Genomic DNA, 25,689 nt, shown 5'->3' on the forward strand with positions numbered 1-25,689 from the left:
AGGGAAGGGCGGGGGGGGCTCCTGCCTTCAGCTACTTGTTTCCTGAGGAGTGGTGCTGCTGAGGCGGCGGCGCCTGGGCACGAAGTTCCTTTGCTCGCTTTACTTCGTCGGCACTGCAAAGGCAACATGAAGAAAAAGAAAACAAAAATGAATGAACGAGTAAATAAGTCTACCATTGATTGATCTACCACTCGCAAGATCGTATTAAGAGACAGACACGTTAACCCAACACTGAGCTAAGCACTAAAGTTGTTTTTTGCATGAATCCTCCTCTTGATGAATAATTCGATCTGACAGAGCAGCCAAATTATTCTTCATTCTATCAGACCGCGATGGTCAAGCATATGTTCTAATCGGACTATTTTGTTTTCCCCAGAATTCTGGAAGTCAAAAATGCGGCGATGTTTTTCGGGCCTCAATTCAGGTACTTATCGGGCTATTCAGGAAACATTTAGATAATTCAGGTTTTCCCGGGTACTTTTACCGCAGTAAAGGACAACCTACTAATAGCGTGCATTGTTGCCCTGATAATTCTTTATTTCTTATGTTTATTTTTATAAAAGTTAGGGAAGTGAAAGATACAAAAGTATTTTCGGCATATCACACATTTATTTGTTTATTATCTTTTTACAAGTATTTTGTCATGCACTATACTACCTCCAGCCAAGTACCTACATGTCCGTGAAAGACCTGCCTGTCTATATACACTCTGAAAACATTCCTTCAATGACGCAGAGGATATTTAAGACACACTACAGCCTTTAGGGGCGGTACGTCATAAGCGTGGGTAGCACTTTACACATGGTAAGACATCTGGTCGATAACCGTATTTTGACCTCTGGCTTCTACAACTTTCTTTTTGGAAGTTAAGCAGCATCACAAATAATAATCGCTTCAAGAGGTTCAAAATGATTAGTTTAGTGAAAACTTCGCACTAAAGTAATCACGCGATATCCGCCGATTTGCTTGCACAGTCATCATCGCACGGGCAAAGTGCGTTCCTATATATAGAAGGCACAATTTCCGATAGGTATCACGTCTAGCCGGATCTTTAAAACATTTTTCGCTGTCCACGAATCAGGCAACAGCGTGATTTTTCCAGAAAACAAAGAGGCCCATACTCATAAATGGCGACAGGTTTGATTAGCGTTTTTTCTTGTGCTCGCAGCAATTTTTTTCCACCTGTTCTTTGACATGGATGCTGTGAATGAGTTTTCAAAAAACCATTTTCATTGCATCAAATCGGGCATATGACCGCCCGCTCTTTAATGCGAACGGAGAGAAGGAACGCCCCTTTATAACGCATTTCGATGTTGTTGTTTTTTTCGCTCGATGCACTGCGAGACAACCTCACGGTTAATGGCGGGCTGTTCCATAGGCCGAAACAGTGTTGTGTTCCACAGGCCGACACAGAGAAAGTTGTGTTGGGAAGCGACATGTCCAGCCGGATATGAACTTCGCATTCGGCTTTGTGCACGAATTACCTCCTTCGGACGGAAAAGTATTTCGTACAGACTGGTGGATGTGTTAACGATAGAGAGCGCGAGCTTGAGCTATCCATAGAAAAGGGAGTATAATTTACAGCTGCCGAAACACTGCAAGAAATGTAGGGGCTGTGAACCAATATTCACGGATACAAACATCCTGGGTAGAAGTTGCGATGTTGTGGCAGGGGCGTGTTCCTTGAAGCCCTCTTTGTCCGAGAGAGTGCTGGTGAATGCGTCAGTGCAACGTCAGTGCGCTTTAAACGTTGACAACACGTTTGCTGACATGTGTGTGATGTTTTGTTTGTTTATTCTCGTGAAACATTTCCATACCGTATATCGTTACACGCGTTGTTTGAAATAAACAGTTGGGTGTAGACACTTGGCCTGGAAGCTTTTTTCTTTATGTGTCACCTGTGTTACGCTTTGAAGTAGCCCGGCCTTAGTCGGAGTGCTTGTCTTATTTTTAATTGCCCGCTCAGCACGGAAAGCTTAACTTCAGGCAAACTGGCTTCACAGCACTCACATTGAATCGATGACGAACTCCCTCTTTTTGTCTTTCTTCCAGCGCCTCGTGTCTAAGTCGCTGTCGTCGGCACTGTTGATCCTGCCGGAAGGATGTTCATGTGAAACAAAAAGCCGATTACGAAACAATACAGGCATTGTGCAATTACAATGCGAGGAGGTCAATTTTTGGGGCTGGATGTCAAGTATGGCAAGGCGCACGTGGCAGGGGGCTGAATTTCATGTACGGCAGGGCACGCGTAGCAGAATTTCGCAATAACTTTGGTGTTGCCGACCGACAAAGGCGCTTTTGATAGTTATGCTAAACGTGAAAGTGGGTCACAAGCGAAAAAAAAAAAGAAAACTTAGGAAGAGCACTTAGGAAGAGCACTTAGGACTACTTACGCGCATTAAATGGGAAACAGATTTTATTATTTTGATTTTCTTTGCATTTTTAGTTCATTTTATTTTTATTTTCCCAATGACAGACCTACTTGTTAGCATACAGCCGTAAGGCAACGCATATAGTAGGTTCACCTTTCCTCGTCAACAAGCATTGCGGTTTTGTGACCTATTGGTTCCGTGGTAACCTCATAATCTGAAAGTCCCGGGCGTTAATATTCTGCGCACTTTCGGAAGAAATATTTATTTTTCTTTGATACCACGGTGACGTCACGTAGGATTTTTTGTGATTACTTTAGAGGTTAACGACGCTGAGTTTCGTTGCCGCTGGGCCATGTAATGCTTTCGCATTGAAATCAAATTCATTTGCACTTAAGGCTGCTTACAAGCGGAAATGCGAAATCATTTCCCGGTCCTCTCTTTCTCCGTCAATTTTTAATTTTTTATATCATGTTCACATTTTTTTATTTCGATTTTTGTTTTATTTTCATTTTATGCATTTTAATTATCTTTTACTTTTCATTTCTATTCTCTTTTTATTCTGTATTTTCTTTTCTTTTGATTTTTCTCTATTCGCTTGACTGACAGGTGGAGCGGACACATGTTGTGCACTTTTCCTGCGGACAGGTCTTGCACACACTCATGAGCCAAGAAAGGCTTTCGCCTTAATAAAAAGGAACGGAGGTTCTTGCAAGGTGGGCTTCGTGCTGCACAGTTTCTTCATTGCAGCGCAAGCATTTATCGCCTACTGACATTTGTGAATTAATCTTTCTCAACTGAACGCTGAAGCATAGATAAGTGGCCAAATTTCCTCTAGTGTAACATCGCTGTGTTTAACTCACAAGTCAATTAATTCATATTAGCGCACTGTGCACGAGCCCGGCGTCAGCCTCACTTCTTGCATGAGCACCGGAAGAAAGTCGCCCTTAGGAAAAGTTCCACAGTGAAAGGCCAATACTGGCGCAACCATAAAGGTTGGGCGTAATGCAGCGCTGTTTTGTTCTTGATGATAGGAAAGATGTCACTTTAATTTGATTTATTTACGAGCAATGTAACTATATTAGCGCAGAATCGGCGAACTTGTTCGCTTTTTCGGAATAATTATGGGAACCTTTAGTTGCGTCTATAAATAGATGTTTATCTGCTACTCAGTCATCAGTCTAGATCGCGTTTTCGCGATTTTAGTTAATTGTGAACATCGAAGAGCTAAAAAGTGCGGCTGCAGGAATTTCTGCATATTCAACTAAACATGCGCGACCCAAATGTGTGCCATTTTACCATTTTTGTAATTCTTGATCTTTTTATTCCGCCGGCTGCAAATAACTATTTTCTGGAGCCAAAAATCGCTATTAACATACCTAGATTAACATTTCATTTAGAAGATACCGAAGCAGCCTTCTTTTTGGGGAAGTAGTTTTTCTGAAACACTGCATCCAAGTATACAAGTCTAACAAAAATATTGTTTTGTGTGGTACATTTTTTGCTAGCTCTACTCATGTCTACAATTACTGCTATTCACAACATATACCAGTGAGATGTAAAAAAGTTGTCTTTCTAATGAGGCAAAAGCTCTTTTACTATCACAAAGGGGTTGGGGGGGGGGGGGGAGTATAGCGATCGCGCACACATTGTGAAAAATGCCTAGTGGCTATGTAAGCACGGGTCACCAGCCTCAAACATAAGCTAAGCTTCGGGCAACATTGTAATATGTAAAACTTGTTTTCCGTGCCAGTAGACTCGTTGTCTTAAAAATGCGGAAATAAATCGGTATTCGATAATGTGTGCAATTATCATATAATCATAAGCATTATCATAAGCAATATTATAGCCAAACCTTAATTCGTCATCAATGAGTTTTAAGTTTATGTCTCGCTCTCGTTGTTTTGGTCCGTCAGCACGCAACATAAAGCCGTCGAGAACCTTCTCCGCTTGTGAAGCCGCTTTTTCGTAAGTTGCGAAGAAACCCATTTTTGGAACGAACTGAGCGCCTGGTACTGGTTAGTCGCATTCTTTTAATGCCATAGGCGGCAAAAAATGTGTCTATAATTTCGATGGATGTAGAAACACTTCACGAGCTGTACTTACATGGCGGAGGCTTCGAGTTCTCTGTCGCGAGGAACGGCGGGTGTTTAGTATCAGAATGAGAATACATTTTTTTTTCTTGGCATAGAGCAAACGCTTTGTTGAAGGGGCCTGCAAGTGGCCGTTCAACAAAGCAGGTCTGAACAGGCCAATGTTTCAGTGCTGGTTTCTAATTGCATTGCTTGCCTGTTTTATGACATGCAGTGCTCTTACGGTGATGGACTGCTTTGCAATACGCGTAAGGAGTGCAAGGGACTCTCAATTGTTTAGACATTCTAATGTCCATTTAGGCCGAATAGCATCAATTCAGGGGAAGCACTTGCTAGCGACTGGGAGATTACTGACCTTAAGTGAGGCATTATCATGTCATTCGTTTTATTTTTACGTACCAAGCTTACACCCAGCTAATAAATGACGAAGCAGTAAAGGCCTCCGAAATAATTTCGACAATTTTCGTCCATTTAACAACGGCGGCAATAGATATGCAGGCGGTTTTGCATTTCGCGTTTCGTCTAGTGAATGTGGCTGCCCAGCGCAAATTATATAAGCGACTTCATGTTTCATAACTTCAAGCTAGAACCACTCAGCCACAGTGGCAAGCAATATATAAAGAAGTTGTTTTTAATTTAAGACGAGCTATAAATTTAGGTTCCTTCATTAACGAATAATTAAACATTTGTATGTCATCACTACATTCGTACGCACTAGTTTTGAAGTCCCTAATTTCATAGAACTTTATCGCATGCATGAAATAAATTGACTTACGGCATGTGGTAGGGGTTGTTTTCAAATTTCCTGAAAACGACAAAAAGTCAGAAAAGCCTGTCGGTTTATGCAACGTGTAAGTGGCTGCTATGTTCTAGACAGCACTCAGTTTTGCTGTCATAGCACCCAGCTGAGGTTACAACTGAGCTGGTGCCAAACTCCAATATATAAAGACAAGGACTTACTGGAATTTCCCCTCTCTGAAATGGTGCAAAAGGAAACAACATGTAGTACAACGCGGTAACAGCTTGAGTCAGGGCATTTCTCATTCTGATATTCAGACGTGCATTTGACTATTCCGGTGAGACGTGGATATCAGAGACCGTCAGGTAATGCTATACCACACAGTGAGTTAAAACACATATGTGATTAATGCCACTAAAAACTGCTGTTGAAGGAACCTTTTCTCATTAGAAACCTTTCTCATTAAGCCGGGTGCTTCCACTGCAGATTTTTTTCATAAGGGGACGCTATTGGTCCAGGAGTGTCCCAAGGAGAAAATCTCAGTTTAGCAAAGCTACGCCAAAGGTAAAAAACAGTGGTCTTTAGTATTATTGCTTGCTTTTTATTTTTTAGCTATCAGAGATCGGAAACTTGCACATAATTTTGCATGATTCCTTAGTGAGTTGGCTAGTGTTTTGCATGAGAGCTCCTCCTGGATTAGGCATGGTCATTGTCATAGTTGTGTTAATGATGCTAAATTTTCCGAATAGCAAGTTAGCCTCCATTTCCTCACTCGACACAAGCGCCGTGACGTCTCCACTTCAGGTGGCGATCAAAGCCCGTCCATAGGGCTTAGCAGAAGTGCCATGACTGTCGAAAACGTGTGAGGGAGCTCTTTAGTACAAATCAACGCGAACAGATGGTGTACGTAATATCAAGCATGGCACTGCACGTGCAATTGTATCCTAGTGTATGTTTACCCATTTTATTGAGCTCCTGTATGTGACACTTGGGGATTTCTCTTCCGGTTGCACTACCGCTCATTTTTTTTACTCATAAGCAAGGCATGGCTAGACCATCTTACAAATGCTTCCATCATCTTGATCAGGCAGCTCAACGCAACTCATCAAAACACTTTACCATTGATCCCCGATTACCCTTACCCTGGGGCTTGTGCTGCGCCACTCCTATCCAGGCTAATCTCTGATCTCATCTCCTCATTTCTGCCCTATAGCACACGTTTTCAGTTGCTCTCTTATGCTGTACTCTTTGCAACGTTGACACGGCACCAGTTAGCAGTCCTGTACTCTAAGTGTCTTGCAGATGTCAGTTTGCTCCCATTGGTTTCCGCCGAAATATCGTTCTTTAGAGTGCTTCCTTTTTTGCTACAGCAACAACTGCAAAGGAAACATACGACCAAAGTGTGGTGCGTTCGTCTGCAGCGGTGCAGTCCGTGCATGCCGCCACTCCCCCCCCCCCCCGCCTCACCTTTAAACCACCATTTCTCAACGCCCCACCCCATTACTGCTTATCGGCATCCTCGGCATTACTGCTTATCGGCATCGACACTCTCAACGCCGCAACCCCTCTCTAAAACCCTCCCCCGTTCCGCCTGCCCCACCTCACGCTTAGAGGTATGAATGGGCGACCACACGTGACGCAGGCCTAGCCAACACCCCTAGCCCCATGCTCCACCTCCACACCCACATCCAGGGTTACTAAACGCTCCGAAGGGCACCACTAATCCTAACCAGTCCAGCTGTAAAAATTCGCTTTACCACGACGCCGAACATACGCAGTTTCTTTAAACCATCGACACTTCTTTCTGTCTTAAGCATTTCTGTGCTTACATGAATAGTGGGACATACACGTAGGCAGTTACGTCACAGGTGCTCACCCCCGCGCTGCACAAATTGCGCATGCGGTGTAGGCTGTGGGCCACATAGATCTAACGGCATGGCTGCAGTGTTGGCCGGTAAAACTAAAGCTGGTCGTGCATTCACAAAAAATAGCAACCATTATGTTTTGGAATCTGTGTAGTTATCGCTAGGGTGCAGAGTGCTGTGAAAATTTTTATGCCTTGCCATTTCTGGCTGCCTCAATTTTTATATTTTAAGCGCCAAAAATAGGACCCAAGTTCCCATCAATCTACGGGCACTCTGCCAAATCACAGTCTTAACATCTGTGCAAAACTCAGACAGCCAGGCTCAGCTTTTTACCAGTTTATTGTCACAAAAGGAAGGAGGAGGAAATTAACTGAAAAAGAATGTCCGAAATGACGGTACTCACGGATCATATCGAGGCCGCCTGAAATGGGATAACAATGTCGAACAGTGAGAGACACGTGTGCCCTACATTTCATGCAAGGTACCCTATTTTTCTACAGCGCATGTATTTCACTGTTTTCCGCAGTATTATGACACACTTATCGGCGCTGGCAGAATAAGAACTAAAGTAAGCGATTTCATAATACGAATGCATCCTCTAGCCAGTATCATCGAAGAGACCTATGTTTTGCAGTAGAGAAAAGGTTGCTATTCATTATTTCTTTATATAATGTCATCCATCCCATAATATTTGTGCAGTAAATTAGCATGAGTGCACAAAAAAACTACGTTATAGACGCCTCCATCCATCACTTGCTGGCTCTGAGGTTACAGGGAGGACACTTTTTTCTTATAGTGATACTGTCATTTTAAAGCAAACATTTCATGTATGACAACGTGCTTTACGAATTTTCTGCATGAAAGTAAAATGTCTTGAGTTTGCTCTAAGTAGAGGCGTGCGCCTTCTAGTTTGTTTTTCAAAACCGAATCGAACATGAACTTTGTAGGTAAAAATAACATGGAATACTGCTCCAATAAGTCCAATAATATTGGCTGCTTGCTGCAGCGAGCGATAACAGCGAAGCGCTAGTACAGTGCAGCAGCATATGGCGCTATAACGAGTGCATTTGTGGATACAACACTCAACAGGCGCAGCACTGATGACCTCCGCTAGGGGACGCAACACCATCCTGCCATCAGCACAGGGAACTAATTGTCGCGCCGCCCAATGTTGTAGTTCATTGATGAATATTATTTATGCTGCCACACGAATGGGTTGTGGTGCAGTGCAGAGCCCTCCTCTGTGACCAGACGTAGTGTTGCTGCTTTTAAAATAGTCGCCGAACAAAACTGCGGCATTCCCTCAAACTAAATACTCAAAGACTTATAGAAAACTAAAGAATATATTCGTGTTTTTTGAAGCGTAATGAGTGTTCAGAATTATGATCGAAGAATAGAAGAAAATACGATTCAGTGCTCAAAACTTCCTAAATATTTGCTCTCTCTTGTAACAAGGCGCTACTGAAAGATTTGTGAGCTGCAAATGCGCAGCAGTGGTTGTATCATCTTCCTCTAGAGAGGTGACACATTTATGTATTTCAGTGCATCAGTCAATGCGGTGATTATATACCAGTGGGCCTGACTATGCGAGGCAACGTAATAGCTAAACCTATTATCTACTGTTTCGCCATACTGTGAAGTTCGCGGTGACGTGGTGTTGTTGCGTTATTGTTTATGCTTTTTGCACTTAGGCCAGGCATGACCTTTGGTACAGGAACTGCTGATAAATGCTACCACAGCAAATCTTACAAGTCAATATAAGCATTTGCAGCCATCTAAAGCACATAGCTAGTGTACTATTTTTTGGATAAACGTTCAGTGCGCACTTACCTCCACTTGTATTGGCCACTGGGTGCTGCTACGACACTGAATGAGCAATAGTTAAGAAATATCATCAGATAAATAAATAAACACGATGGGCACGTTAAGTAATGACTGGTATGAATGTTTTTAGGAGAGCGAAACGGTTGAACATTTCGCGCAAAGGGACTTTCCGAGTCTTTCGTCTGAGCAGTGCCGAGGACCACAGATGTTTCTTGAATTTTTCTTAGAAACTCAAATCGTTATTACCTTCAGTTTTTCGTCTGAGCACAGCGAAAGACAAGAGATGTTTCTTGACTTTTCTTGGAAGCTCACATCGTTCTTACCTTCCGTTACGAATATGTGGCGCCACAATAACTGCGAAGAGAGATTAACTTGAGTAGAACATTCTAGCGGGTTTTGGTTATTCTGTTCATTTTTTTTCTTGCTCGAGAAAGAAAGACTGTGATCGTTGTGTGCAACCATATATCATTACCTGAGCGAATAATAAAGTGGTTGCAAGTTTCGGTTCCGTGCTTATGTAGAATGTGCTTTCACTCAACAGTTGGAAGTATGCGGCTATGGTGTCGTTTTCATTTCTGTCTCTTGTCCTGTCTTATTCGCGCAGTTCTGTCTTTTATAGATTAACTTAAATTTCTTATCCAACACTGAAAACGTGAACGTTACATTCGCGACGCCGCAAGGAAGCACAGGAAGTATAATACGGCAAGCATTCGTGCTGCGCTAACTGACAAATTTAGTAAAGTTTATTAATAATGCGCGAAATTGTCACATCAGAAAAACATAGCATAGAAACACATAATCTGTGACTCACGGTGCCGGTGAGTCACAGCTGTAGAACAAGTCAGCATCCTTTCCTACCTCTTCCACACACCATTCTCAGCCTTCCCCTATAATTTCCACCACCATGTCTTTCAACTTAAAGTACAAACCAAACAACCCCCTGTCATCCCTGAAGGAGAGGAGCCAGCTCCGAAACGATTGCATCGCATCCAGTGCGGCCGGGCCCTCGCATCAGCGGCGCGGGTGACGCGGCCGATATCTATATCGCAAACGAAGCGTGGTGGCGAGGGAACACTCCCTCTCCCACTCCAGTATACAAGTAGACTGCTGTTCAATGGAGAACTTGCGCTGAAGTTAGCGCTGTCGATTGCAGCGCCAGAACACACTGCCTAGCGAGAAGAGCAGGCAGTTTTTGGGTAGTACTCTTAGTACTTTTCCGCGCCACCTTCGGGTGCTTATTGGCGTGAGCCTCCGCGCTCTGTCGAAGGCGCACGTGCCGTGCGTCAGCTATGTGGGCTACGCGGAGAGAAGCTAGGCAATGAATGCTGTCAGCCAAACGCGGGTATTTGATCGCGCAGAATATGTTCTCGCGTTTGCAGTGGCCCAAGCGGCTGACAAAAGCAGCTTTGAGTCACCGAATGGAACAATTGCAGTGCCACCATGGAAGCGCAGGTTCCCCATAAACTGGCGTTCTTCTGTTCCCCACGCAAATGGTTCTGGTCACGCCTCGCCTACGGAACCCAACGATGCGTGCTGTCAGAAGTGGCGGTTCGAACCCACGCCCTCGAAAGAGGGCGCTCCTAAACCGAGTACATAACGGGAGGAGCGTCGGTGCGCCTAGGAACGAAGTCGACATGCGCTGTTCACGTGCTAGGCCGCGACGTCACGGCCTCCTAAACCGAGTACGTAACTAGTTCGACGTTTCAGTAAAAGAAAGTTAACGGTGGTTTAGCTTTGGTTCGCCCGAGGGAGAAGCAGTAGCTTCGCGATGGTTTAGTCTGGCAAAGCACAAACAGACGACCAAAGCATAGCATAACAAGACCTTGCCAGGCTAAACCATCCTAAGCTACCGCTTCTCCCTCGGTTTAACCAAAGCTAAACCACTGTTCATTTTTTAAAGCGCGAGTGGAGAATTTAAGCTTATAAACCAATTGCCCTATGTGGTCTTGGATAGCAGGTCAAGCTACACACGGCAAGAATGCGAGCGGTAAAGATGCGATCGTGAAATGGGTTTCTGTTTGACGTTTTACTCATTTTACCGCGAAACGGCGGAAAATCATCTCGGCTGCAAGCAACTGTGTGCGAAGATGTGTCAGTGTCAACGGCGTGTTCTCCCGTGGATTACGTTTCGAACGAAATCCAGCTAAATCGCCCACTGACGGTAAGATTACACGATCATGTTTTATTCACTTGGTCTCCTAAACCACTCTAAGCAGAGCAGTGTGTGCAGAACAGATTATGTGCGCAGCGGCAACTTATACCTTCGTTTGTAAGCGGCGTTGTTAGCGGCGGAAGCCACCAGGTTCCCGACTAATGCCGCCTATGACTGTGCCGCTGTCTTTCCCGTACGCGCGCAAAAGCAGTCGGTGTGAAACCCGTGATGGTATGCCGCTCCTCGCGAGCTGTTTACTGTTTTTTTCGTGTTTCAAGCTAGATGCGCTGCCAAAATATCGCTCAGCCGTGAATAACGGCCGAAATGGAACAATGCGTTAGTCAGCGCCCTGTGAGCTCGATTTACTGGCACTTTCGGAAACGCACACTCATGTCCTAAGGTGGAACACATTTATTTTTAATCTTTGTGTTATCGCCTGTCCGGACAGTGGAATGCTGTTCATTGAGAGGTGTGCATTGCTTGTTAGGTGTAGACGATCGCTCGATGCGCGTAAAGTGGACTGCTACGTTTTGCCAAAGATGTTTTGTAACGCTAGATACTGACGCGCGGGACGTCTGTAAAAGTTGGTCAAGCGGCGCTGGAGGAATGCTGATAATGTGATGGTTGAATAAAAGTTGCCCGCGCTAGTGACCAGCGTGTACAAACACCGCGAAGAACCTACGAGCTGCATCCCATCTCCCCTTTCGTTGCACACTGATGGATTCGTCCATCCCTGTTATCCGAGCCGTTGGCCGCTGCCGCTGGCCTGCGGGCACTTCATTTTCAAAGCTGAGTAAATGTCGCCTCGACAAGACATGGCTTACATTTCATTGCAAGAGGCTCGGTCATCAACCCTGCTAACGCGTGCACAAATTTCTCAACCAGAATTTCTGCGAGAGGCAGAGTATGCGTTTCTGATCTCAGACTGGTACATTATGAAAACGCGAATGTAGTTCGGCGCTTATTTCCGCAAACGAATGCACTTCAGCTCGCGCTGTGTTATTTAGGCTGCGCATGTTGCTGAACACGTTGTTTCATTGAAATAGTTCCTACTTTGAGCGCGTCTGTTGCTTTTGTTGAATTTTCTAGCAGCGTTAGGTTAGGGTACTGCATGCAAAACCACCACTTTACAATTATGTTCGGGCTGCACTTGAATAAAAAACCGTGAATTTGAGAGGCCATTTCATCGTGACATTAATGCGTATGTTCTCTCAACGTCGCTTCTGCTTTTGAAACGGCACAGCTGCAGCCATTATGTTCTGTTTGAGTTTTCTGTAGATAATGCGCGCGCTGTTGTATGACTATGCTGTTTCGTTTTTGCGCTTGAAGTTATGGGGGCGCAAAACTGTGGTGAACTGGTTCGCAGTCTGCCTGGTAGGTTTCGCATGGCTTGTACCCGTTGAGTATCGGCGTACGTATCCTGCTTCAGGCAGAGTATTTTGAAGCGCTTGTTTAATAGCGGGTATAAGAATAAATCCAGCAATATTCTCCTGGTGGGATGCCTGTGTAAGGAGCATTGTACATGCATTTTGTCAAGGTGCCATTCTCAACAGCTCGTAATGAGTCAATGCTGATATGTGGCGCAATTCTTCGAAGTCTTCTCTTCCAATTAATTTAAATGGAATGTCATACAGGGATCATATTGGCAGTAGGTATTCAGTGTAGAGTGAGAGTGCTCCAGGAATCATGGATCTCTGTTACAATGGTTTATGAAAACCACTTATGCATATTTACTGAAATGAGGAAGCCGGCACGCGATGCTGAGGTGTTATTGTGTTCGCCTGGTGACCTGAAGACGCACGTTCCATTCCGGCCTCGGCGGTGCACGGTAAAGAACCGCAGGTGAACGAAATTGCCTGCAGCCCTTCACTACACCGTCCTTCTATAGCTTAAGCCACCTTGGGTCTTTGAACCCCATATAACAGAACCAAAAGATCGATTACCTTTCTAGAGAGTGATAGCCAAGATTCCACTTCCGTTGTTAAGCACGTGTGTAGAGATAGAGTGGATTTTTTCAGTTCCCTTTATATTTTTTTTCCTTTGTACCGTACACGTCAACATGACTGGCTCATTTACTGCAGACAACAGGCTGCAAGAATGCCTCTGAGGAAACTAGTCGAACCGCTACTTTCAACTGTTGTTTGCATAGTGTGGTGCATTCTTATGTGGTGCATCTATTGCATATTTCCAGCGAGGATAGCTTGGAAATAAACTAAATTTGTGGGTACATTTATCGTCATGTTATTTGTGAAGACAGTGTTGTGGCTTTTTTTCAATGCTCTACTCATGGTTTAGTAGGAAAGGTCTATAGACTGCCTATAGACAAAGATCCGTAGCATTGCCAGGTCAAAAATCTATGAAATGTCTATAGACCTATGTCTACTGGACCAGTAGACTTTTGCCTATAGGATGTCTATAGACAGCAATCAACAGGAAGTTTGAGAGAGCTTATTGGCCGAGTCGGTCAGACATTTCAATAAAGGATACTGCGCACACACAGGCAAGGACGAAAGATTAACTTGACCAGCGCAGGCTCGCGAAGTGTAAGGCCAAAGTCTATCGATCTTCCATAGACTGTCTATAGATCTGTGTTTTCAAGACTTTCAGTGGAGATAGGTATATAGACACACTATAGACAAAATTCTACTTAAAGTGTATGGCAACAAATCTATGATTGTATATAGACTAGCCTATAGAATTTGCGTATAGAAAGTCTATAGTCTTTATAGACTGAAGTCTATGACAGTCTATGGACTGTCAAAAGAAATTTTTGTAAGGGGTCGCAATACCCAAGCTTAGCTAGCGCCTGACGGTGTAAAGGTGAGAGTACACGCTAACTCACTGCAGAGAGTAACGTGGCGCAAGGTATGTGCACACAAAGCAGTAGAACCTGATACAGTAGACGTATTGTGCACAACAATACGTGTTCATACCCAACTATTCTGGACGAAAGCATTTTTTAACTACACCAATCAATATATGCGCAGATCTCCCGTCGGCAGACTCGCATTGTTTTACTAATAACGCTTTTGCTATTGCAAAAAGCATTCCCCTTTCCTTTCCTATGGGAGTCTTAACTGTTCGATGCGGGCGATGGAAACACTACAGAAGAAACATTTTGCTACATAGAAGAATGGACCATTATCTTCAATATTTTCATATCAGTACCATGCAAATTTCCAATATTCAAATCTTTTGTCCCAGAATGTTGGACATGTGTGAAATGTGCATAGTCAGGCGTAAAAGCCACTTTAAAGTGTCTTTCAACGTTCATTCAAGGAAAGCTTGCATACGTCCGAGTTCTGTGCATCAGTTTTTAGACCAGATAAACATTTCCGAATATATCGTTCAGCCTCATCTCAGTCGGCCCTCTACTAAATTCAACCCTGCCGTTCAGCTCTTGTGGTGTAATTTTATCCGCTGTTTCTACACGGTCAACTTGTCAAACACTCGACAAAATACTTACCTCGGTGCGTAACTCACGCTGAATCCTGAAGACTTGTCGTCTTCCGGGCTGTCCCTGTAAAAAAAAAAAAGAAAAATCTTTTTTTTCACGCGGCCGTTCTGCACATTAGCAGCTCCCCTTTTCTGTCATATCCCGACCTCCAACACTTAAAAAAAAAAGCCAACAGCTTGTGGTGCGTATGTAAAGTCAGTGTCGGCTATCCGATGCAAGCGTCAGCTGTAGGCACACAACTTCCACTTCGCAAGCGCTTATGGCGGCTTCCGGAAGCGGATTGCACCTACCGAGCCCACGATCATTTCTTTCGAAGCAGTTTTCTGAGCAGCAGGCGAATTTTCACGCAAATCTTAGCGCAAATAATTTTGACGCAATCACGAATTCACGCAGTCAATTTTCGCGAATTTTCATAAAGGTGAATTGAATTGAAATCTCAGGTCTTGTGAGAAACGGCTAATTGCGAGCACGTCGGTTCTAAGAAGACATTTCGCACGTGACATACCCGGCTGCTCTTTTAACGATTAATTTAATATCCTAGTAACGTCCTCATTATTTAACGCCTGTTCTAAGTGGGTTTATTATACGAGTGCTGTTGGCACCAGTCCTCCTTGCATCGTTCGCGCAATCGTACTAGGTGAATGAGAAGAAAAGGCTGTTATTTAACATAAACTACAACAAAATTTGTTATCTGCTTTTATGGAACAAGATTAGCACTTGGCACTGCAAATATAAACGTCGCAAGGAAGCGAAAAAAAAATGCATGTTTCGTAAAGGGCCATAGAACACGCACAACCAAACATAACACCTGCGCGACGATTGTGTCCCTTTTAACTGGACGCAATTATGCATAGCTATTGTACCTTAAATAGCGAATACTGGTGTGATGGTGAGAGGCCGATCGAAACGAAATATCCGAAAATAATCGCAAACGATCGCACCGACACCTGCTGGGGCAAAAATGTACTACAGCTTTCTCGGGCACAGTGCTTGCCCCATGTACTCACACGGACTCCTCAACCTCGACTCCTTCGTACAGGTAGTCGTCCATCCTCATGAGGTACTTGGACAGCTTCAGACCGACAGCAATTTGGGAGGTGAACATCCCGCACACAAGCCACAGGGCGAACCAGACGCCGTTCTGCAACAGACATTTTTAAACATAATTAACATGGAGAGAAAGATTGATGAATGAGTCAAGGATTGGTATAGAATGCTGCCAAATACTGAAAACACCGCGCTTTCTATCCGCTTAGAATCTCTGTTTCGACGCACTTTGAGCATAACCGTCACCTTCGCGGACTTCGCCAGCAGAACATTGCTACACATAGCAATGCAGCGTTTTGTATTATCATAAAATTAATGCATTTCATGCCACTTGATTTGCCGCGTTAATTTTCAGTATCCATTCAGCCATTCACCTATATCCTACATGCTTGCCGTTTAAATTTCTATTATTGCTCGGTTTTTATAAAAAAAAAGTTACGAGCTACAATTTTTTTTTTCTCACAGGAGGAAATATTTTAATATATCTACTTAGTCTTTGGCCGCTTATGATGAAGAAAGCTCAGGTGTACGAGCGAGCTATCATAATTTAAGCTGCTATAAACGCACGTCTCAGCGTGAACTGTGAAAGGAAGAAACAATCGAGGGATCTTAAGTGCGCAATGCTTGAGTGGAATGGTTATTAATATCGCAACGTTTACTTAGGCTTTTCTACGAGCCTAAGATACAGAGTTTTCTTTTGTTTCAAGGATAACATAACTGCAGCAACCGGGCTCTTTCATCCTACTCCATTTTTTCTCAGCCCTGGCCCGAACAATTGACAGAGGGCTAAACATAGGTGTAGTAAAAGTTAACAGCGAAACCTAAATCCATTATCTGCAAAATCGATAGAATTAACAGCTTTTGATGCACTTAGCAGACGCGACATACCTTGTAGTCTGTTGACGTCAACTCTCTCAAGCGAATGAGAATGCTCCCACCTGGTGACGTCACTTCGCTTCAGCCAATGGACTAATTTCACGAGCGACGACGCATTTTTGCCTGATGAGGCTTCTAATGTTATCGCGTTACCAAACTGAAATGTTCGCCCTCTATTGTTGTTGTGGAAAATACTGGGTAGGACGTAGGTGATAACCTGACGTGAATGGAAGTTGCTAAAACGTGAATATCACGAGTAGTCAAAAACATTAGTGCGACAAATTATTCGGAAATATTTTCACTGTTTCCGCGCGTTTATCTCCGCGCGCTTTCTCACTCAATTAAAAAAAAGTGGTAAGGTTACTGTAGCAAGACGAGTTATGAGCAGTGAATCCGTACATACATCCAACACTCACGCATTTTGTAATCCAGAATATGACAGAAACTATACGCGCAATTGTTCACCACAACCTTGTATAACGCAGAAATCGGCATAGAAATGGCTTGACGAAACAGTCGACCGCGTCCCCGCTAAATTCATCCCCTGTTACACGCTTAAATGCCGGGGGTGGGGGGGGGGGGGGGGGGGGGGGGAGCCGTTATGATCTAGACCTAAGAAATTTACTATTTTTAATGTGCACCGATCTATAGGTACATCAGTAAATGGGCGAGTAAAGGCACTTAACATACTTCTCAGCCGGCGGTCTGACAAAATTGTGGGCTCTTTTGAGAACCTTTTTTTTCGATAATAATAATAATAATAATAATAATAATAATAATAATAATAATAATAATAATAATAATAATAATAATAATAATAATAATAATAATAATAATAATAACAAGTTTTTCGGGAAAGGAAATGGCGCAATATCTGTCTCATATATCGTTGGACACCTGAACCGCGCCGTAAGGTAAGGGATAGAGGAGGGAGTGAAAAACGAAAGGAAGAAAAGGATGCCGTAGTGGAGGGCTCCGGAATAATTTCGACCACCTGGGGATCTTTAACGTGCACTGACATCGCACAGCGCACGGGCGCCTTAGTGTTTTGCCTCCATAAAAACGCAGCCGCCGCGGTCGGGTTCGAACCCGGGAACTCCGGATCAGTAGCCGAGCGCCCTAACCACTGAGCCACCGCGGCGGGTTTCTTTTCGATAAAACGCGAAATCCGGGGCGCTCCACTTTGTGCTGTTCTAAAAGCCTATGACGCCGATCAGGGTAAGACGTCTGCCCGCCAAAGTCAGTCTACAGGCAGCGAAAACACCGTGAGGCGTGACTCGAACAGGCGTGCTTCCGTCGTGTGCACCATGCCCCGCACCAGCGCAAGCGCCGACCGGAGTACCACAACTCTCAGAATGCATCGCCGCACTGGTGGGGAAGCGCAATCTTTTGTGAAATCAATTTTACAGGCTCGTGACAACCGTCTGCTGCATCTTCGGGCTCTTAAAACTGTAGACAACGCATGTGGAAAAACTACACCATATTTTTCTTGCACGCAATTTGAACAATTAAGTCCGCGAGTTCAACAAGCGTGGGAGGTTCAAGTCTCAGGCGATCTGCCCAACTAAAGTGCACAGATCAACGTACAATGCATAAGTTCTCTGTCGTTCTTCATTGTGGCAAGCAAGCCACGTGAACATGAGAAAAATGCGGCGCCACAAAATACATGGCACTTTCCTTCAGACAGAAAGAAAAAATTAAGGCATAAAGAAAAAAAAACCACATATTTCCTTGTCCGCTATACTACTGCCTTAACAGGCAGAGCTCATAAGAGCATTTTTATGTGTTTCTCCGCATATGCAAGCTGCCACGCCATTTAGAAAATTTTCATTAGGTAATTGCGAAGTCTGCATCGTCTATGCAAACAGAAAATTCGCTTCCACGTGTTAACATTTTTGATGGATGGGAATGTGCCCATTTCGACTCTCCGCTTCACCTCCAACGAACTAATACCCGCTCTTTCCTTGAACTCGCGCGAAGTGTAATTTAAATTTGTCAGACAACTATCAAACCTTTCATTTTACAGAAATTCGTCATGTGGTGCCTGGCACTGAATGTTTATTCCTCTACATGCAAAAAAAATCTCTTAAGAACTAAAAACGGTGTTAACTGTATTCGTTTAAAAGACCACTACGGGCAAATAACACAATACCGACCCTTTTCTACTATTCTGTTCTTGCTTTAGCGAGCGAAAAGCTGCTCGTTTTAAGGCACAGCATAAGACAGAGAGAGAATAAACTTCATTAACATAAAGTAATTACGCGGTTGGTTCACCCAGGCAGGTCCGGGGAACCATCTGCAAATATGGCCCTCCATGCCAGGCCGATCAGCTGGCGCTGAAGGGAGAGCTCTGTGTGAGCCAGCTTCGCCTCCTAATGCGTATGGCTAAGTTCCTGTAAACAGCGGGCTTTGCGTTGCTCGGTATAAGATATATAGATGACGACGCAGTGAACCGCGACGTTGGCAGATAAGGTCTAGTTCCTCTATGCGCCACGAGATGACTCCCCGCATGAGAGGCCAATTCTCGTACGTTATTTGAGCCAGTTAAACGGGTAACTCTCGTTTGATGTTCTCTGGTAGTTTTGTTCATCCCATCTTTGTGCCGCTCATTCGTCGCCGCCTCTTGCACCCGTCCCTGCGCGCCCGGTCTAAATGTCAGCTTAGAAAAAAAATGCTGCGATCGGATCTGTAGGCGTGGATGGCATGAAACGTTGGCAGCTGGCCAAGCGACAAAAAACGAGCCGCGCGTTAGCATGCGGGTTTTGTGGCAACGAGATAGCTGGTGTATGTTTGTCTCCCAGCCTGCGATGTTTCAACGCTTAGCCGATAGAACACACTGCGAACACAGGTCCGGTTTGGAGGTTAACGACTGCTACTTTATCTGGCCGCTGGCGTGCAATGCGTTTCGCGTGTTGTCTGCCCACCTATATAATGTAGCGATAGCTACATTACGGTAGCATTCCGAGCCTTCGGCGTGGCGGTGGCGGCGCTGCAACCCTGTGGCGGCGCTGCCACCTTGTGGCTGCGCCGCCACGCTGTCACGCGTGATTGGTCACGTGATGCAGAGCATCTTCCGGCGGCGCGGCGCCGTGGCTGATCACGTGGTTCGTCCCGTGGTTGGTCACATGACCAAGTTCCACTCGGCCAGCTGTAGCTATCGCGTCACTCCAGGTATAACCAGAGCTAAACCACCGCCAATTTTCTTGCACCGTGCCTTAGGGTAAAATGTGAGTTACTCATGGTTGGCATATATTTATTCTTGTACAATAGATGGTCGTCATTCGTGACCTATCCCTACTTAAGAACGAGTACGCGAGCTTCATAGAGAGCCCCTCAAAGCACGTACCCTTAATTCTACTCCAACATTCCTGTATTTTTGTCTTCTTGCAAATAACCTGTTTGTTAGAATGGCATGATCAAACGGTCAAGCAATGCATGAAAATCAATCGCACAATAAGCATCCTTAGGCCAGTGTTCCCACTTCTACGGGCCGGATGTTCACCCCGCCAATCCATGCTCCCGCTAAATACACACATGTTATCGAGTTTACTGTGGTGGTCTTGCGCAGTAACGCTTAACCTAATGCTTGAACCAGGAAATTCAAGCGTAACTGCGCCTAGATACACGTTTCCGCTGCCGCATGCCAACGGGACTGCTTAAGTCCTGTGTGCTAACAGCCCCTAATAAATACCAGGAGTAAAGCAGCAAGCTGCTCACCATGCTGAGCAAGGTACCATTGCAGAAGGCATCGAGGCACTTCTCGTAGAAATCGTGGAGGGGCTTGCAGTCGCCAACGGTGCCGAATACCTGGGCGGAAGCAGAATATATGTTTCTGTCAATTGAGGCCCACGTATCTTTCGCTATACATGTAGTACCTCCAACAGAAAGCTGCCGCCAACGATCAAAATGGCGAAAACTTGTATCAAGCATTATTCGTGTGTTCGATTCCGTTTTTATTGCTTTAGCTTTAGAATTTTCTTAAGCACAAAACGTGTCCGGCGTTGGGCGGCAATGTGTGAAACCTCGTGGGAAAGGAAGAGGGAGGAAGGCTAGTTAGGGCAGTGAGAAAGTGGAATCAGGGCGAGTCGGTAGGAGCCGACGAGTAGAGATGAAACTCCGCTCGCCGATCAGAGTCGAGGGCCGACGGGTGAGAGTGAGAGAGACGGGTGAGAGTGAGAGGAAGTGGTGAGAGGGCACAACGGCCCGCGCTGCGAATGCTGCACTGGATGGGGCGTGCAGAGAGGGAGTTCGGCGTGTCACACGGTGATTGATGGACTGGATAACGGCACCCGCTAGCGTCAGGGGGAAACACTAATGCTAACGCATACTCTGTCGCATCAAACACATTGATACTCTGCGAGTTTTCTGTGTCCAAGTAGCGTGCAGTAATGCGCAGAAGCAGCACCAGCTAACCAATGCCTTAGCAGTGCTAAGCAAAGAAAGATGATCCACAGCCGTCTTTTGTTTAAACTCTGTGAAGGAGGTTGCACGCGTCTCGAGTAATACGCCATGTTTCGTGCCTTGGTTTGATAATAGTAGCAGGAACTTACCTGCTGCGTCAAGTTCCCTAGTTTGCTCACATGCTTTTCGCTGTATTGATGCAAGGACCCCAGATATTCCTGAAAAATAAATGTACCAATGAACTGCAGTACTACTGCAGGAGCTCAAAAAAGCTTTTACTCGCGAATGCTAGCAGTTTGTGCTCCAATGCAAAGCAGGAAGGCTGTTTCATATTATCTGCAAAGTTGGGGTGCTTAGAGTGCTCGGACATCTTACTAACCTTGTTCATGGCCCGTTCTATGGCTCCCTTGTATTCTGCATCGTTTGCTAGTGCCTTAAAACCTTCCCGCCAAGCTGCGGACACCTTCTGTGGTGGGGAAAGAGCGAAAATAACGGAGCAGTAGATCAGACAATCAGAAGAAGCGTGGTCGGTGGATGGGTGGGCTCTTAGTGTGCGGGCGGCGAAATTAATGGGTGGACCGATGGATAGATGAACAGAATAGTAAGCGGTGAGCTTAATTATTAGGCAGTGGCGCAAGTGAGCAAGTTGGGGGTGAGACAGTGCTGGGGCGTAAAGAATCTTTTAACCAGAAGCGAACATTGTTAAGCGAGTGAATTCGTGCACAATGGTTTAAAACTGTAATGGAAAGTGGGACGACGGTAGAAGCACACAACTAATTATTACGGGTGTCCAATATGTAAGCAGGTATACTGACTCTTGGCGTCAAAAAATTACAAACAACGGAAAAAAGACGCAAGACGCGCATAAAGGCTTTCGCACGAGTGAAATTAGGACGCAGTTAAGGCAAAGGCATTTTCTAATGTCTCCTGGCGCAGAGATAACTTGAAAATCGTAGCCCAAAATGTAGCGTTGTCGTTCGATCTGAGCAAGGGGGAGCTTTTACGCACTCAGGATAAGTGCACCTATGAGAAATTCGCTCTAAGGAATGTCCCTAAAAGCAAGTCACTTACGGTTTCTATGCCTGTGTCAACTACTCGCTTTTGGGACCACGTACGTATTGCAGATGGCTAACGCCCATAAAGCACTCGTGCCGTAACCGTTTCCCACATGCAGCTGTAATGGACAGCCTCGACTGGCAAAATAAGACATTTAATCATATTCATTTTCAACCAATGCTTTTGTCTGGCCTACGTTTTTTACCAAATTACCAAAAAAAGGCCTCAATAAGATACAACTATACGCAGCAACACACATTAAATATAACTACTCAGGATCATAAAAAATTTAAACCTTCCCCTATGTTTTACTCGGCGTGAGCAGCTGACGCTACGCGCCCTTCAGTTCCCTATCCTTGTGTACTAATACCTTCAAGAGGGCATCAATTCTAGTATTCTTGGTACCGTGTAACAGACACTCCTAAATCTACCGCTAATACCCGGGATGACGCAGATGGACATTCTCAAGGTAATTTATATGCAACGTAAATACACTCAACAGTATAAGATTAGACGGCCGCCGTATAGTTCAGTTCATAGAGCACAGCACGCGACATACGGAGGTCCTGGGTTTGCATCCCACCTAGGGCATTTGGTTGTTTTTCTTCTACTTTATCACTCATAGTTGATGTAAAGAATGAGTGCACTGCTAATTTCCCATTAACCAAAACCACAAATAACATTCCCCTACCTTTACCTCTGTTTCAGTGAATGTTGGCTTTATTCATACACTCTACGTAGTTATAGAAGACGGGGCCCGGTCTACAGCTCGAACAGGGCCGGAGGGAATTAAAATTTCCAGTGTGGCTGTTTTTCGTTCTTACTGGACATATTATAAATTGATAATACTCATCTAGAAACAAAGCCACATCAAAGCCCCCCCACATTGCCTCGGGAAAACAGCATCCCCCCTCCCCCATTCCCCGTCACAGACGGAACAATGCGGAGATCGTGTGCGATAGCCCCGAATGCTATTTCTTTAGCACTGTCTTGCCTTTTAAATGCCAGCTGCAACTTTTAAAGGTCCATCCGCGGGTTAAATATAGCAGAAGTTCTGCACTTGAGGCATCATCACGGGTATGGTAAGGTGCAAATACTATAAAGGTACCATTCGCCTTGTCTTTAAAATATCTTATTTGTGTACTGCAACAAGGTAACTTGATTCATTGGGTTTTAACGTCCCAAAGCGACTCGGGCTAAGAGGGACGCCGTACTGAACTGCTCCGGAAATTTCGACCACCTGGGGTTCTTTAACGTGCACTGACATCGCACAGCACACGGATCCCTAGCATATCGCCTCCATTGGAATTCGACCGCCGCGGCCGGGACCGAGCTCGCGTATTTCGGCTCAGCAGCCGAGCGCCATAACCAGTGCGCCATCGCGGCGGCTCCCATTTCCGTGGCAAAATACTGTAAAAGAAAAACAACCTAATAGTGCATGCTTACCAAAAATTTGTCATTGCTGTCCATTGGTAAACGTAACCAGAGCGAGGGGTTTTTCCGCAAAGTTTAGGAAATGTAGAACCAGGAAATGAAACGCCCGGGAGAATTATCTTTATTATAGGGTCTTTTTTATATTTTGCAATTCGCAGCCGCACATGGAAACCAAGAATTAACAATTCCACACTAAGAGCTTTGGGGCTCCAGCCGAGCTAGTGTTACCGCATTGTTAATATCGGATCAAACCGAAGTCTACAGGAATGTCGGATAAAAGCTGACGAATGAACGCAGCAAAAATTTGTTTATCAAAACATTGTGGCTTCCTCCTCAGTCCTAGCTTCCCGTTGCATCCTCGATGTTTCAAAGCACTTTCTATAAATTGAACAGAAAAAAAACGCATATGACAAAGGCATTAAACGTAATCCAGAAAAGGGGAGCCTTGCGCTTTGCCCCTCGTTCATATATTTCGATCTGGATTCTTCTGGCGCCTGAAGCTGCAGCTCTGAACAAAGCGAAAAACATAAATACAATTTAAGAATATCGTTTCTTTTTGCCTTTTTATTTAGTGCATTTCTTGTACAGCTCTCTCTACGACAATAGGTGGTCTGGCTATTGACAAATTTGCAATGTATTGACAAAATTTCAATGTACTATACATTGCAATGTAGGCAATGTATACGCCTCGCACCGTGGCTTACCTTGGCGTCCTCGGTGGTCTTGATAGAACCGCTGGTCTGTGTGTCCAAAAAAAAAAGAAACTATGTTGAGGATGTTAAAATGACCTTACAAGGATCCCAATCGACCAATTTTAGCATCTGCGCCACTGCTCGTCTGCCCACTGACGTCATAGGAGAAAGGGGCGCGAGGTGAGGTGTGTCGCCCTAATCGGTAGCGAGCTACTATGCGAGCAGCGATTTTAAAGATTATTTCTATATTACAGGGTGCGCGCAGAGCATTAAAATTTCACTGGAATACCCACAAAAACCACCTCTTCAGATCTGCTGCACTAGAATATGCCCATCAAAATCACTTTAGGGTACCTTTAACACCCCCCCCCCAGATTACGACTGCGGCGAAGGACATAAACTAGAAGCGGACGCTTACGCAATGCCCAGCCTGGTGAAGCAGTAGCACAAGGATCTCACAGCAATCGCCAAGCACGACCTAACACCACTTAACATGCTGCATACATGAATCGATATAGATTAGTGGTGTTGTTTCACCTCTTGTATCTTCAATTTGGCTCTCGTCGCTAGTTCACGAAGCGCCAACAAGGCCTCGTTATGAGCCATTACGGTAAGTGGACACCCTTGCAGTGCCGTGAAGGAATGGGTGGAAAGGGGACATATTTTAAAAAACTAACAACGCTTACATTAGCTACAACTGAATTTACGCAAAATGCTAAAAGTTGTTAGTTTTCCCGGTCTAATTTAACGCGAGTCTTGGAACATAATACTGGCGTGAGCGGTAAGCAACTGAGATAGAATGGTAGGTTGTCCTTTTCTTCTCCATTCATTCCTTTTCTGTCCTGGTCCTAACCTTGCCCGGACTCACCAACAGTTATTCAGTTCATCAGTTACTCTATCCATGGTACAGCAGTTTTCATGCTCCTTAAAGGAGTATAGACACCAAATTTGCGCTGGCATGTTTTCTTTTTGGATGGTGTGTTAGACATTATTATGCAAGAAACCCCGTGATACTCGCATACGACCGCTAAATAATTATTGAATTTTTTATCGCTCCTGTTTCGGTTTCATCAGTCGAACAATAGCTGTGACGTGTAGTTAGTGTTTAGGTCCAGTGACCCATGAAAAAAACGGCTACATAATTAATGGTACGTCGTTTCTTGTCACTCCAAATCTGCAAGCAGGAGGGCTTAAGGGTTATGGAGAAATAAACTATGTATCAGCGGCTATATTTCAGGCTTTTAGTGCCTCACGTGATCTAAACACCGAAATACACGTAAAGCCATCGTTCAGTTGATGAAACTCAAACAGCAAGAAAGAAAAAATTCAGTTATAAATTCTTTAATCTTCCTAGACGAATGTCACGTGGTTAACAATGTGTTCAAATGTCTAACGCATCACTTCAAAGAAGGAAACATGCAACTAAAATTACGCATCTGTAGTCCTTTAAGCAGTTTTAGGCTAGCGAACAGGGGAGAGCCCGGACTTCACTTACAGTGGCCGATCGTTTCTCCGTGCCCAGTTGGTCAAGAGCGTTCTTCGCGTCATTGAGTTTCACTACCAAGCCGCTGGGGGCGGGAATGCCTCTATCAGCCTTCAGGGCCTTGTTCTCCTCAAGCATGGTGAAGTAGATGGGGTACGCCTAGTGGGAAGGGAAGAAATGAATACAACAAGGGCGATTTCG

General features: G+C 44.7%; 1 protein-coding gene across 1 annotated transcript; it reads right to left on the reverse strand.

Moving 5' to 3' along the window:
• On the reverse strand, positions 1-25,641 carry LOC144105522 (uncharacterized). Its single transcript, XM_077638644.1, has 14 exons — positions 25,501-25,641; positions 24,018-24,053; positions 21,203-21,289; positions 20,973-21,041; positions 20,140-20,229; positions 15,507-15,640; positions 14,509-14,562; positions 8,897-8,932; positions 7,470-7,487; positions 5,423-5,437; positions 5,238-5,267; positions 4,476-4,496; positions 2,011-2,091; positions 1-113 (listed from the first exon to the last, which is right to left on the reverse strand). Exons 1-14 carry the CDS (start codon positions 25,624-25,626, stop codon positions 32-34), a joined length of 879 nt encoding a protein of 292 aa, XP_077494770.1. The 5' UTR covers positions 25,627-25,641; the 3' UTR covers positions 1-31.
• Between the last annotated feature and the right edge of the window lie 48 nt (positions 25,642-25,689).

The sequence above is a fragment of the Amblyomma americanum genome, chromosome 9 (assembly GCF_052857255.1).
Source record: "Amblyomma americanum isolate KBUSLIRL-KWMA chromosome 9, ASM5285725v1, whole genome shotgun sequence".
Taxonomy (NCBI): Eukaryota; Metazoa; Arthropoda; class Arachnida; order Ixodida; family Ixodidae; genus Amblyomma; species Amblyomma americanum.